The sequence below is a fragment of the Syngnathus acus genome, chromosome 1 (genome assembly GCF_901709675.1).
Source record: "Syngnathus acus chromosome 1, fSynAcu1.2, whole genome shotgun sequence".
In the NCBI taxonomy this organism is placed as follows: Eukaryota; Metazoa; Chordata; class Actinopteri; order Syngnathiformes; family Syngnathidae; genus Syngnathus; species Syngnathus acus.
Window position 1 is genome coordinate 10,595,462 of NC_051087.1, and position 15,978 is coordinate 10,611,439.

General features: G+C 39.8%; 1 protein-coding gene across 2 annotated transcripts in view; it reads right to left on the reverse strand.

The window, feature by feature from the left end:
- Nucleotides 1–8: 8 nt before the first annotated feature.
- The window catches only part of cnnm2b (cyclin and CBS domain divalent metal cation transport mediator 2b), a 32,630-nt gene continuing 16,660 nt past the window's right edge, over nt 9–15,978 (reverse strand). Inside the window, exons 2-8 of one of the 2 annotated variants that reach the window (XM_037279791.1) lie at nt 8,836–8,979; nt 6,925–7,062; nt 6,127–6,296; nt 5,311–5,404; nt 4,664–4,723; nt 3,139–3,317; nt 9–2,082 (exon numbers count right to left, since the gene is read on the reverse strand). In XM_037279791.1, the coding sequence (XP_037135686.1) occupies nt 1,822–2,082; nt 3,139–3,317; nt 4,664–4,723; nt 5,311–5,404; nt 6,127–6,296; nt 6,925–7,062; nt 8,836–8,979 (1,046 nt within the window). In that variant the 3' untranslated portion in view covers nt 9–1,821. Of the gene's footprint in view, nt 2,083–3,138; nt 3,318–4,663; nt 4,724–5,310; nt 5,405–6,126; nt 6,297–6,924; nt 7,063–8,835; nt 8,980–9,788; nt 10,114–15,978 lie in introns of those variants that run through there. The other variant, XM_037279866.1, reaches the window with a different exon arrangement.

Here is a 15,978-nt window from a genome sequence, read left to right on the forward strand (position 1 = left end):
TAATTAGATGACTTGTGAAGATAATTTATTGCACTGGATTGTATTCAGTGGTATCAAAATATAAACTCTGAATACAAATGCACGCCACGCTTATCTGATTTATATTAACTTGAAGCGTTCGTCATAAATATTTGCGATGATGAAGAAAACAAACAAACAGTTGTTACCTGTGTAAGAAGGCACAGTAAAACTGAACCATAAAAGTGAAGCAATATCACTGTAAATCTTTTAATGGCAGCCGCAGCAGAATGAAACATGAAACAACAGTTTTGATGTCACTAAACAGTTATTAAACATGGATTATGATCTGCATTGTGATAGCCGCCACAACACTCTTCTCACATTCACTGCTGTCAAAAAAACCTTTATGAACTAAGATCAGGCATGGTTGTGGAGTGTCATGTGACAAGAAGACAAACAACAAGAAACAAAACTACGGAGTGGATAAGGAATGTCATGTGTCATCTGTGGACATATTTAATGTCGAGGTTTCTTCTTGTGACGTTGATGATGCTCAACATGTTAGATGAGGTCATTAATACTGTGCAATAGTCAAGTTTGATTAAATGTAAAATTGGCACAAAAAAAACACTCTTACAAAACTTTACTCCCAAGCGCATTGGCGCTGTGATGGCGCTTTCACGTTGACATCACTGTTCCCACAACGCATCAGAACTCACACTTGAACGTGCAGTAGACTTGTCTGAGGTCACAACCATGAGAGGCCTCCAATTTGAAATTAAGGGAAATTTGCATGTGGATTTTGTATTTCCTATCTTTCAAACACAAACAGACAAATACAGAGCATACATACAAATACATATAGCTGTCAATTTACAATACAGTCATTTTTTTGTATTATTATTAATCATCTCTTAAATAAATTTCTCTTCATTGCACTTTGTTAAAAATAATTAAGGTTATGATTTGTTTTCTTAAAGGCAATAGTGTGATTTTTTTTAAGGTGAAAAAGCCCAATTTAGAATACACAATAGTAAAAATAAGACAATCTGTAATATACATACTGTTTCTGTAAAAGACCTTTGCCCCCTCATATACACCAATGGATGTTTAGCTCCATATTATGTAGCATGTCCTCTCTGGTATGACGTGCATGCTTAATTGCCACTTTAATGTCACACCACATATATATCTTTATATATACATACAATATTATAAAATAAATAAATACAGGAAAACATTCTTGGTTTATGATGTAATGGTTTCTCTCAAAGCGGTTTTTGGTGCAGTCTTTGCCAAACCATTGCTCTCTGGAGTCCATGTTGATGGGATCAAACGTCCACTGAGTTTCCCTGAAAGATGCAAAAAGGTGACATTTATTTGGGAGTGTGTGTGTGTGTGTGTCCAGTGTAAAAAGAAAAAAAAATTCACGGCCATTCACGGGAGGACCAAGGTCTTTGGCCTGAGTGGAAAATATGGTGTGTGCATGTGTGTGTGTATGTGTGAGTGCGTGTGTGCGTGTGGGAGGAGTGAGGGGTGTCAGGTTTGCATGCAGTCCGTTGTCCTCTTGTCCAAGTTACCGCTATGAAAGTGTCAACTCGTCCCAAAAGGAATTTCAGTCACAGCACCATCTTAAGAAGGTGTAGTGGAACAGGGCTGCCAACAGGTGGGGGAATTCACCACACGTCTCCCCCCACTGCCCATCCTTTGTGGGGGGGTGGGCCAAGTGACTGAGGTGATGCAGCAACCTCACTCTGCCCGCTCACGCTCCCCTGCGATCTTTCTAGCTACACCACTGCACTGTGCGTCCGTCAGACAGGAAGGCGGAGGGTCCGGGCCTCCACCGAGCTGAGCGCCGGGCTAGATGGGCCACTCGTTGTGCGCGCTGTGGTTGCTCCTGCTCACACCCACGCAATTGTGCTGCTGGTTGAGAAGGTGGGAAGCCTCGTTAGCCAAGGCTACAGTCACAGTTGGGGCGTGGCCGGCGGGGCCGGCGAGCGTGATGGAAGTCTCCAGCTCGTTCGGCGTGAGCTCGATCTTGGTGAACTCGCTGTCTGTGGATTGCGGCGTCTTGTCCATGCGCGACGCCATCAAGGCATTCTGGTACTGCTGCCGTGTTACCTAGGTAACGGTAAGGATAGAGACATCGGGTCAGATGGCAAAGCAAGAAGGTTAGGATTCAATTTTCGTATGCTCAACTCCTACTTCGTCAGTGGTACCTTGACCTAGTAAAGACAGGGTTTTTAAAACCAATCAAAATTGTTTTTGTTGTGTTAAAACTAGAGACAAGCAAAACACTCTGACAATATATAGCACAATAATCATAAAAAATAACGACAAAAACTCGTATGGTGTCATTTTACGACTAGCTTCTCTAACATAATTTTTCATCTGCAGTTTAATGCATGTCAAATATCATCAGAGGAAACTTCTAATAGAAAAAATATTTCACTTATCAAACTTATTGTAGGCAGTTGCCACCAGGTGGCAGAGTGGAAAACATTACTCGGAAGTGAATTATGCAAGTCAATTGCGATTGGCTGGCAGAGGAAAAGCGGTTCAGAAAATTGATAGATTCACATTTAAAGTAAATATTCAAAATAGACAAAACAACTTTGTCTGAATGAAATTGTTATTTTGGACGGAGACTCCTTCAATGGAGGAACTGTGATCCTTCTCCTCTCCTCACTTAAAGTTAAATCGCAATAAGCGCTTAAAAAACCCCAATTGTTTTCTTTGCTATTTCTTCATATTGCAGTGCATTTATTTTCAATTTAACACTGATTTTTGAAAAGAAAAAAAGTAAATATAACAAATTGTGGCCTGGAACAGATTAAAGGCAATTCTATTCATTTCAATGGGAAACATAACTTTGATTTTCAAACTTTGAGTTACGAAGTAGGTCACTGAGAGAATTAAGTTCATAACTTGATGTACTACTGTAAAATATTCTCCAATGTCACTACACTATCACCCTACATTCCATTACATTAGTACGGACATGAACACAACACAACACACACACGCACACACATAAAATCATAAATCCAAATCGATCTGAAAATAAAATGGGTCTATTTAAGGCTACCTCCTGAAGACCCAAACACTTAACAAGAGGGAGGCACTTCAACCAAGCACCCGATACACAGGTCAAAGTGTCAATCTCCCTCGACTCACCTTTATAAAATACAGGTCCGAGCATGCTCTGACAGAGTAGTCAGGTACGTAGATCTGCAGGAAGGAGTTCAGTTGATTGTTACTGCTGCCCAAAGTCGGAGTGATGGCATCTATTCGATCGCTCCTGTTCTGGGAGTCCGAGTGGTTTAGTCCAAACGGCCTTGGTGGAGATTTATTCTCTGTGAGAGAAATGATGAAATATGAATTTTGCACCAAAATATACTGCTATCAAATACAGATTACGTAGTTATGGTGTGAGGCAACTGAAAAAAAGGTATATCTGCACTTGCTTCAAAGAACAAATGTGGATAGGCAGCATTTCAGAAAAAAACAACTGCTCTTTAAATTTAAATTTCTTCAAACAATTTTGTTCGGACATATTTTTGTGGTTGACTCATTTGACAGTGATCCTTCTACCTTAACATTCAATGGTGGTGCATTAAAACTAAATTTGCAATTTGCATTGCGTGAAGGTAATTTTAAGACACTGATAATATTAAAATATACTTTCCGTGCCTTTTTGGACTTCCAGAAAATATTTCATGAGTTGGTGAGTTTCACTGAGGCAGCTTGCCTGTGCCCCCACATAGAAAGTACTTGGTCTCTTTTTTTAATTAAAGCCAGATTATATTTTCCACTCCTTAAAGAAGCCTAGTGAAAATCACACACAACAAAGTGAAAACAGCTCGGCTAAAACCAGTGCTACTACGCTGACTGGAATGTATGTAATCCAACATTGCAATAAGTCAGTGTCTATGGGACGCACAAATAGCATTCGTGTGTGTGCGCGCGTGCAGACCAAGCACAGTGGGCCAAAGACCTGGCATGTGAAATCTTGCAGATTAGTACTCCACTTTCAAAAAGCAGCAGGGGTCAGGTCATTATTTAAACCCCCTGAAAGGTATTTTAAAAAAAAAAATATATATATATATATATACATGTGTGTATAAAAGCCAGACCAACATCACTGTGTGGCATTCAGGCCTCGAATAGAATGGGGAAAAAAAAGAAGCTAAATATATGCACATTTCCAGATACTGATGTATCCTTTAAAGTGCGCTTGTTTTACTTGTGTCTGTGCGAGTGAACATATGTGTACGTGCTTCTCTTCGTATGTGCGCACAGTGGTGTCCAGCAGGGGGCTGTAGCTGTAGGTCTTGTTTACGCAGTCAGGGGGTTAAAGGTTAGGGGCGAGAGGGAGAGGGCGGAGTCTGGGGCCTCCAGTCTCCAGCACCATTGAACCCCTTGAATAATGGCTCAGAGGATGAGGGTGCTACAGACTTTTTCTTCACACTGATTCCTTTCTTTTTCATATACATGTATTGGACACGGTGCATTCAAGTACAAACCAATTTCTGGACACATCACCATCTACAAAGTCACTTAAAACATGACAAAAAGTAGTATTCATTCCAGTAAATACGGCGATGCTAAACCAAAAACTAAAAAAACAGTACAGATTAGCACGTAGCTGAGAATTCAATGAGGAGACGGGTATGAGTAAAGAAAGAAAAGTATACTCTACCTGGTGATCCAGCTAATGAATCGCCCCTATTGACAAATGTTCGCGAAAGAGACAGCGGGACTTTTGGGGCAGGAGGGGGCGGTCAGAGAAAAGAAGAAGAAAAGAAAAGTAAAGAAAGGTAAGTAAACTAGTATACATATAATGTACATGTAGGCAAAATCAACAGCAAAAAATCCAATAATGACTCAAAGAAGAATGAAGGAGAATCTTAAGAATCACATTTGACTTGAGACTGCACATAGCAAAGAACACTTTTCATTTTCACCACTAGGTGTCTCTCAGTTCCTATCTACTGATCAAAATGGTTGTAAGGAATGGGGAATAGTTGAGAAGTTTATGAATGAACTGAGAAGAGTGAGGGCATCACTACTACTACTGTCACTGCGAGAAGGGTCACTAATCCATAATTTCACTAACAAAGCTTGTATCGCTAACTACAGCTTCTTTAAGATAATGTGGCTGATTATTCACATAAGGGTGAAGGCAATAAAGGATGTCCCTAAACGTTCTTATTGTTTTCCCATATTTGGCATGCGACAACCATATGAGAGTAATAAACAGTCAACCACAAGCAAATGAAATTAAAGCCACAAAAAACATTTGAGTCACTGATGACTTCAATCAAGCCGCATCATCAGAGAGCTCACCTGGTGAGACAGTGAGAGCCAGCATTCCATAGAAAGAGAATGGTCCAGCTTCAAACTTCATACCCTCTTTTCCTGCCTCCACTTCCACTTTGCCCTGTAGAAGGCAGATTCAGAGCTTTAATGGAAGAAGGACAATAAAAAAGGACTTTTTTCAACATAGCATCTGCTTTATTTATCTTTTTGTATTCAGTGAAACATCTTCCGTCAAAACACAAGCCATTTCATTAACTGTATTTTTCGCCATTTTCTCAGAGAAAATTACGGAAACAGAAGCTGTTCCAGGGCAAAAGTGTAACTGTCATGCAAGTGTAAAAATAACTTTATTGCTGGTAATATTAAAAGTAAAAACAAGAGGTCTGAGCTTGAAACGCAAACAACTGATGGTTAGAGATGGTTAAAGAAGAAAAATCAAGTTAAGTGAAAAAGAGGAGTTGACTGATTTTCATATTGCATACACAACAGAATCCAATAAAAAAAAGTTCACCAATTTTCAAATTTATTTTGAAAGTGGGGTTTTACAAAAAATCGTACCAATATCACACTGTTATTAAAAGGGAAGACAATTTACAGTCCTGTTATTGTAACAAGAAACCTTGAGTTGACACACGAGTTGCCTTTGCAGGTCAAATAAAATAATGTGGTGGGCCGGATCTGGCCCCCGGGCCTTGAGTTTTATACCTGTGGTCTATGGCAATGGTTAAGCCGTTATCCCTGTCCACTATCAATCAGAAAGCTGGAGTGCTTCACGTGAATTTTGACCCAGAGTTGAAGGACATGCCTTGCATAATGTTTCCAACTGTTTCGAGTCCCACCAACCTGCAGAATGAGGATGAAATAGTCCACAGGTCTGTTCCTGTGGAAGAGGTAGTGCTCAGGCGCCCGCTTGCTCTTCTCATCGTATTTCAGCTCCTGGATGACATTGGGATGCTTCAACAAGCGCAGTAGAATCTTTTCAGACATTTGTGGTGGTGCGAACAGGTCTACCTCTGCAGACACAGAGAAGGGGGGCAGTGAGAATGACAGTTGAACAGAGGGATCAACACAAATAACTACCGTATTTTCCGCACTATAAGGCGCACCTAAAAACCTCCAATTTTCTCAAAAGCCGACAGTGCGCCTTATAATCAGGTGCGCCTTATATATGGACCAATATTGAGCCACTACAGCAGGCGTGTCCAAAGTCCGGCCCGCGGACTTATATATGGACAAAGTTTTAAAATGGGCCATTCATTGAAGGTGCGCCTTATAATCTGGTGCGCCTTATATATGGACAAAGTTTTAAAAAGGGCCATTCTTTGAAGGTGCGCCTTATAATCCGGTGCGCCTTATAGTGCGGAAAATACAGTATTATGTATTTTTGAGTTGTAATACAGTATTCCCAGTAAGCAACTAATAGCCACATCATTTGAGATGACATTGGTGATAAATACGACTAACGTGAACATCTAATACTTGGTTATGGCGATGTGGCGTATACTCACCCAACTCAGCAGCCATCTGTCCCAATACTCAAAGAACATGGAGACACATATGCACACATACGCAAAAACTTTCCTCGCGGTAATGGGCTTAAGGCACACTGGGAGAAGTAAAGCAGCAACACCGACCACTTGCCTGTTGCTAGGAAACGCAGGGTAGCCAGCAGAAGCTGAGGTGATATTTTAACCTTCATTTCATTGTCGGTAGGCTTGAAGGCCGAGAAATCCTGCTTCCTGTCGCGATGGGTGATTTTCTTCTTCGTCTTGTTGTCAGCTGCAGACACAGAGAGTTGATGAGAAGACACACGATCATAGTTCTACAACAACAACAAGAAGTCAGTCCACCATGTCACTCCACTAATAAAGATACTTGTCCCAGGTCACGGGGTGACTAAACTTGAGTTACCCATACTTCTTTGCCTTTTCTGGAAACATAGCTGTGGCGTCTTTCTCAGAAGGAAAAGAGAACTATAGGGGGGCTACATTGTTAGTTTATCACATTCTTAGCATTACTTCAAGCCATATGTTATGGAGCAACAAATAAGCAGGCGCATTGATGCAACCCCCAAATATACATTGTCATAGTATATATTTAATAGTACTGAAATATGTAATAAGATCTAAAAAGTTGAATATATTTAAGTTCTGGTGCACAGGACAAATAAGCACGTTCTCAATGCGCAACAAATGTTCCTGAGGGAATACAAGTGAAAAACACCCACGGAACATTAAAAAACATTGAGTGGGATGTGCACATATTATATTTTTGGTTTTTTTGGATGGAAGGGGAAAAAAAGGTCGCCCACAGTTTGTTTTATACCTTGACTGTATATTTGGGATTAAATTCATCACAAAGCATTTTTGTTGGGTCTTTCTGGGTGCCGTCGCAATCATTTCATGTCAAAAGAAGGAAAAGCTACAAGGTGTCTATGCCTCATGTACATTGAATGATTACAGTATTTTAAAATTATAGCCAACTTTGTTTTGGTCATTAGGCTGTGATAGTGAAAAAATAAAAAACGAAAACCACTGGAACAATGGGAGCATTTGGATTGCTTCAGGATGAGCTCGCCTGTGCGTCACAACGTGTAAGCTCCTAAAACATGCATCAAAGTGTTTTGTCGCATTAAATCTACTCCAAAGAGCCCCACAAAAGAGAGAAGCTATGATGGAGATTATTCAAATTTATAAGTGGAAGCCATGACGTAACGTAAGTACATACAAACACACATGCATGGCACAAATGCATGCACACACACACTACTAAATACTGTTACTAAATAGTGTGCAAATAGCTGATGACCTGGAGAGGCTTTCAAATGAATGAGACCGAGCTCTCCATTCACAATGAATAAGCGCTAGAGGCAAGCTTGCGTGCCGCTCAAGAAAGCACTTCAGTACTATTTCATCCCTTGCACGTATGAAATTGTATTATGGTTCAATGCAAAACATAAAATATGCACTATTTATATTGTTATTTTTTTCTTTGACACAAAAAGGCCACATGAGGGGTGTCAGTAATCATTTGGGGGAGTCGGGTCGCTAATGATGCTGACACTGCTTACTGTTGCGGTTGAAAACCAAATTTTACGCCTGTTCCAATCACACCTCGAGTGTAATGTCACCGCAACTTAGTTTTAATTTGTCATCCAAAGCTGAAATTAATTCTGAATGCTCATTTGTATGCCGTAGAAACACACACACCAACATGAATACAACAATTAAGATAATAATACATACATACACACAGCACAGATCAAAACCACAGCAAAGTTAGAGTAAAAGGGGCTGCAAAATATTTTTTTAGCTTTGGATCAGCAATCACAACTATTCATGTAGTTTTGATTCTGAATCCTCTGTGGGTTTTAGTATTACTCGTGGCAATGTGATCCATTTTGATAGAAATGACATTGTTGTGTTGTGATATACTGTATTTTACATTGTTTTGTGGTATTTGGAACAACCTACTATGATTTAAATACTTAACTACTTAATGTTTGGACCTTGACTAAGTTAAACTGGTATGAATTTTAAGAGGGCAACCTACTGTACAAGTCTGTCTCGTCCAGGATCTCTGACTTGATGATTTCCTCAATAATGTCCTCCAGGGTGACAATACCGAGAACCTCGTAGAAAGGGTCTCCCTCACCCTCATTGTTGACCCTCTGAACTATGGCCAGATGGGATTTTCCTAGCAAATCATACATGCACACACAGACACACAAACACAAAGGCAAGTTATAAAGTTAGGGTCATATTATGGTTGTTAGAGAAATACAGAGGTCAAGCAGTGGGTGGTGTTAGGGGTAGTGTTGTTCTATTGGGAGATGGGTAGGGGGACCTAAAAGGGAACAAACAAACTGGGGCAACCTAGTTTTTGGGTCGTTTTGACGTGACAGATTGGCATATGTTTAAATTGGACAATGACAACTGTACAATAAATGTATGGAACCTGGGGGGAAAAAGCATGTGTGACAGTACAGAGTCCATCACCATCCAATTCACAGTGGGTGACAAAAACAACAACAGATTTGTGCATCAGTCATGCCCCTATCTAATGCAAGGTAGCAGCTCAGCTCGACTCACAAGACTGAAGTGGTTTGCTTTCCACTGAGGCTAAAAGATCAATTAAATTCAAACTGACTGCAATTATCAAAAAAGCTGTGATTAGAAAAAACCCGGCTCTGATGAATACAATATAAACGCTCATGTAAGAGAATGGTAAACTGGTATTTAAGGCTAAAATGAAAGAACTCAAAATTGTGAACTTCGGTGAGCTGGTCTGCCCCATGAAACGCAAGGACTATTTATCACTATTTTGCAAAATCAACATGTGTAATAACCGACCTGGATTCTACCATTGGCCACAATGCAATGTGAGATGCTACTTAAAGTAAATCATTTGAAACAAAAATAACACAAACAATTCTGTAGTTGGAACAAAATGACAGCAATGTGTTTTCTTCATACATTTTCAAATGAATACATCTGTGGGATTTTAAAACGTTTTGAGCAACGTATGGTGAAGATAAAGTGTTCTGCAATCAATATTTAGGTCAACTTTTATACACACACCAATCCTCGCTATCGTGTGTAATGTTACAATAAATAATGATGCAGTAGTGAACCGGGAATGGTTTACTGACGCTTTTTCACTGTACAGTCAATTTCATAGCAGGCGCTTCTTTCTTGGTCGGCACCGTCTCAGTCCACGATGATGTGAAAGTCTCTTCACTGTGGGCAGTGACATTGGTGTTCCAGTTGTTTCCAGGTCATGGTAAGCCTGCGCCCTGGAGAGTCCTGGGTTGTTTGTGAACTTCCAAACCTAGAAGGAAGGAGGACTTGCTCCAAATTCAAATTCACCTCAAATCTAGATGGTTGGAACATGGACGCACTGAGTGGATGTCAATTGTCAATTGAACATCAATATGACATTAAATCTCAGCGTTTGGTGTCATACTAATGTTGAATTGTCATCAGATGCCCACTGGGCAGTTGGAAGTTCCAAAAAGAGATTGAGTCTAAACACACTTGCTTTGGATTGGAAAAAGCTGATTTACTGTACATTAAGATTCTGACCTTCCAAAAGCTCAACAGAAATTATGATTGAAATCAGTGTCAGAAGACAACTTATTTAACGCAAGTACCACACTGACCAAGATGAGTGGTCAAATATACAGGCAGAAATATGCTAGATGCTTGATGACGGCTATAAAATAAAAAGATCAGGTCAAACTTGACATTTAATCAAATACCGGTGACGATGTATGTGTTGTGATTCAGTGTCTATTTTGACCCTGTGAAGAAAACAAAAATAAATTAAAGCTCAACACTCCAGTCTTGTTGTCAATACTCATTAAAGATTACGTCCGATAAAGATTCCAACGTTAATTAGATCAGTGCGAATTCAAAATTAATCTGATATTCTTGCTCATGACGAGTAAAACCTCTCACAAAATGTCCAGTATGAATGAATTGATGAATGAATGAACGAATGAATGGATGGATGAATGAATGAATTTATTTGTTTCAAACATGTAAATAATATGACTAAAAACGACCATGCAAGACCCTCCGTCAACTCCTTTGTCATTTGCTAGTCTCGCTCCAGCCGACATGGATAAGGAATTTATTTTTGCAACCATTGGCAAAAGACCACCTAAGATTCGGAGGCAGGTCGAGCTCAGTCGGCAGTGCAGTTTAAAAGAGAACCATCCGTGTAGGTACCCGAGAAAGTATGTACTATGGGAAACGGGAACTTTGACATGTTAGAGCAAAATCAACAAGACACTGTGATCCAAGTAGCCTCAAAAGACTCAGGAGTACAACACCAGACAGCTGAAGACAGTCATACTATCCTGAATGTCATCATTATGTGGCCCGACTTATTCCCCCTTCCTCTGCATCTGTGTTCCCAGGACCTGCCCGTGTGCCACCCAGAAAAAAAGAGAAACAAACTGCATGTATTCAGTGAAGACTGTCAAGCAAAACGCTAAATAAATTCTTTGCCTTTTCTCAGCTTGTGATCATTTAAAAGGAATTTTCCACATGCCCAGGCTAATATTAGCCTCCTTCAAAATGAAGTTTCCATTCCGCCCCAGCGATATTCTCACCAAGCAAAGGAACAGAGCAAGGCGAAGCCTCCACTGTGTGATCAGATTGTCTCAGAATGGGTCGTTTGCATGCAGCTACCTGGGTTTAAATAACGGAGGGTGTCAAATGTGTTTGCGTGCAACTACTGCACATGTTAGTGAGCACGTGCTAGCTGCGTGCATCCGTGTATTTAGTATTTCAATGAGACCACAGGTACATTACTCAGAGCATGACCCTGAGTGCTTTTGGCTAATGCAGCTTTTGTACGGAGAGAAAGGACGTCTACGCTCATCGCTGAAAGTTTTATTGCACTGCAGCGCTCCGCTTCTGCACAACACCATGACAGCACACTAATTTGCAGTGCACTCAACCCGGCAGTCGGAATACATCAAAAAACATGTGCATCCAGTGCAGTTGATCCTTTGAATAAACACTCGGGTAACTAACATATGAAACTAGTCGAGAACAATTCCGAGTGAAAACAAGGAATGCAAAGGGGTAGTAAGAAGCTTGCTAGAAATTGAGAAACAGGTAACAAAGTAATCGGCTAACGGTGGCACACATGCACGATATCAATGACTTCTTAAGAATTGTGCTTTATCACAAAGGTTTAACTAGGACAAACGTAAATGAAGCCTATTGGGTTAAAGCAATCAGGCCTCATAAGTCCTTGAGCATGCAATTCGTCTAAACCGGCCTGGGAGTGCATTGCACATGTGGGGAGGTCTAATACTGACTTTTGGAGCACAATTTCGAAAACTGTTACTATCTATCGAAAACCACTCACAAGTGGTTTGCAAAAGTCTCAGTACAAACACTGCTTAGCACTGTGTTTGTAGACAAATAAAATAACATAACTAATCATAACTAAAATATGACAGTATTGGGGAGGAAGATAAATTTGCAACATTTACAGGTGGATGTTGAACCATACTCTATGGGCACACACAAACACATACAAATTGTATGCGCACAAACACACACACACGCACACACACACACACACACACACACACACACACGACCTTTGTGTTAACATATTTGTCCCCAGTGACCCGCATGCGCAGAAGAGAGAGACTCGCAACGTAGTTTTGAAGAGAATTATTATCTTTTCATTATTGCATATACACAGAGGAGTGATTTGGGAAGAGGTGAAATATCATATTTTGAGGAAATGAGGCAAGGCTTTTCGATCGCATTTTATGGAGACGCCACTAAAGATGATATCACGCCATTACTGCGCGTAATAAATGAACCTTTGTGGCTGCTACTAACACCACAAATGTCCACTTGATGCTTCATGTGGGATTAAATTCCAAACAAGTTTGCAGATTATATGTGTCAAGGCCGTTCAGACTGCGATCGCATTGTAAAAAAATAAAGATATATACAAAATGAACAAAATATTTGCAAATTTCTTAAAATCAGGCTTCACAGTGTACAGTAACGTTTCCAAACATGACAGAAAATTACATCATACCAAAAACTATGACTAGCCTGAACTACTTCAGAGAGACTGATGACTAAGTGAGGGATTCAGCCAAAAGAGGCTGCATAGGGCCTCTCGAGGACCAGACTTGGAGTTTCGGTACAGTCTGACGAATTATCCAAACAACTCTGGATTTGTTGTCACGCTGTAATATTTCTCACCATGCATCATACGGAAAAGCAGCACCTGACCACAAGTTCATTCATTTTCTCCTAATGGTTTCCCATTGATGCGTGTCCTTATGACTGGGGCTCTAAGGAATCTCCACCCAGGGGACATTTCAACAACAAACGCAACCAGTTACGACAGCAAGCTGCATTCTCTGAATGAATAACAATGTTTTTCCAGCGTGTGTGTGTGTGTGTGTGTGTGTGCGTGTGTATGGGTGTGAGTGTGTGTCGCAGCTGAATGATCTTGTGACTAACGCCTCTTAAGGAAGACTAAGCTATGAACAAATAGGACTTTTTTGTATTGACCATATTGTCTAGACTGTTTTACTTGACCAGATTACAAAATCTAATGATCATAAATGCAGCAAATGTTTTCTAGGAGTTTTCGGTTAATCAATGAACAATCAATAGAATTTACCGTATTTTCCGCACTATAAAGCGCACCAGATTATAAGGCGCACCTTCAATGAATGGCCCATTTTAAAACTTTGTCCATATATAAGGCGCACCGGATTATAAAGCGCATAGAATAAATAACTCAACGTTGCTCAAACGTTAATGCAATCACAATATAGTAACACTCGAAATAGTGAAAACAATAACAATATATCAATAACTCAACGTTGCTCAAACGTTAATATCATACAACACACAAAATAAACACGTAAATCTTACTTTAATAAATTAGTCCTCATCCACGAATCCATATTGGTCTATATGTAAAGTGCACCGGATTATAAGGCGCACTGTCGGCTTTTGAGAAAATTGGAGGTTTTTAGGTGCGCCTTATAGTGCGAAAAACACGGTATTCTAAAAAAAAAATATTATCGCGACAGCCCTACAAGTGTCAATTTTCTTTGTTTTTCAGCCCTTCTTGTGCAACTTGCTGTTCTTTACCCTCTCACAAGTAGCTAGATGACAAAATTCAAGTTTAATCCATGAATCAACCAATAAATGTCATTCTTCAACTGAAATTTAAACAGCCGTTGACATTTTAAGATCATGAGTCTGAGATAACACCTAACAAGTGATCAATACTTAACCGGTGTAAGGCTTCAGACAGGGTGTTCTCAGAAGGAAGTGGCTACTGAGCTTTGAAAAGAATTACAGAATATGCAATGCTTTCCCATCACCCTTACATTGCTCTATATTTGCCAGTGCTCAAATATTTGGGGGGGGGGGGGAGTGGGATGTGGGGAGGGGGCCACTGATGAGCGTCCACAACAGATACTGACCCCTCATACTCCCACCCCATCTCCCCAAGCCGTAAGTGCCTATTTATAGGGTAAAATTACGCTATGGAAAAATATGACAAAGCTGCATTCCATAAATACACTGGGACTGGTGGAAAAGAGCAAACGGTTTAGTCTCTGAAGGCCAGAGTGGAGGTTCTCAGGCTTGGATTTGGAGTATGGATAATTAGCTACATATATAGGTGGATCTTTCTTTAATTTGGATCAGTGAAACAATATATTTAAGAGACTTAACGACAGGTTGTGCGTACTATAATATGAAATACAGTATTTAAAAAATTAACGGGATGCATGTCTTTCCAACAGAAAAAGGAGAGAATACTTAAATATCGTACATTGTTAATCATAACTGTTAAATTGCTTCAGAATTGCATTTTATATTATATTATATTATATTATTCTTTTGAAGATCTTTGCTCAGGGTGTGCTTTGAGTCTCATTGACGAGCAACGGCTCCAGATTTCAATGTATGAGTTGATATGTATGTGAACGTAAACAACGAAATTCAAAATGTTTATTTAACATTAAGTTACGGCATACACAAATCGATTAGCGGCAATTTTAACAATGTGAAATTTTTTAGAAATACAATTTTATGCAGATGTGATGATGATGATAGAACTTTATTCATCCCACAGCGGGGAGATTTAATTGTCACAGCAGCAGATACGAGTGCAAGAATACAAGTGCCAAAATTTCAAAAAAGGAATTATGTTATTGTATCTAATGATTATATATTTTTGGGGAGGAGGGTAAGAAGTAGAAGTTTTTTAAAGAATAAGACTGGACACAACAGGTTTCCTAAATGGATGATATTGAAAATGCCCTCTGACCCTGGTGTGTGTAATGCGCCCGTGCGCTGGACTACCCAGCATATATTCAGCGTCAGCCCAGCTCGACGGCCCCAGATGTGCAAAAGTGGTGGCTTACAGGATCCCAGACGAATGCTCCTCGCAAACACACACTTTCACCACGGCTTAGTGCCAAGTTGCAGGCTATGAAAGGTCCACAAGTTCAGTCTCATTTTTACTTTGCGTCCCTCCACTCAAAATCCCCATTCCTGAAAAGCAAGGTATGCAACTATACATAAACAGCCTTATACTGTATGTTCTTAAAACATTGTAGACAGAAGCAACAATAAATGCCATGGTTGTAAGGATGAAGAGTAGAGACGTATTGAGTGCAAAATGTTTCGTAGTTGTTTCTGTATTCAAGCGACCGGACGTTCAATGTTTGATTTGTTCTTACCATTTGTTTTGGAGACCATCCACAAAAGACAGCCTAAGGTGACATATGTCAGACAAATGTGAATGTAATAGTAGCTGGAAATGGTATACTATAACTCAAGGATTGTCAACCGGTGGTCCGTGATGGTATTGAATGTGGTCCGCAAAATTGGAAATGGAAAATAATTGTAACATTTGTAAAAATAAAATTGATTTATTATTTCGACTTGATTTATTTTCCAGCTAATTTTGTGAATCATTTACCCATCCAAATTATGTCAAATGTAGCTCAGATTCCCAAAATAGATACGGATGCAAATAAATAGCCTGTATAGGTCTATCCTTCTTCGGTGCAAAATAAAATAATATTACGCCAAAGCAGTGGTCCCCGACTTGCTATGTGGTTATAATGGTGGGCCATTGGACAAAACCAGTTGAAATCCCCTATTATAATTTAGA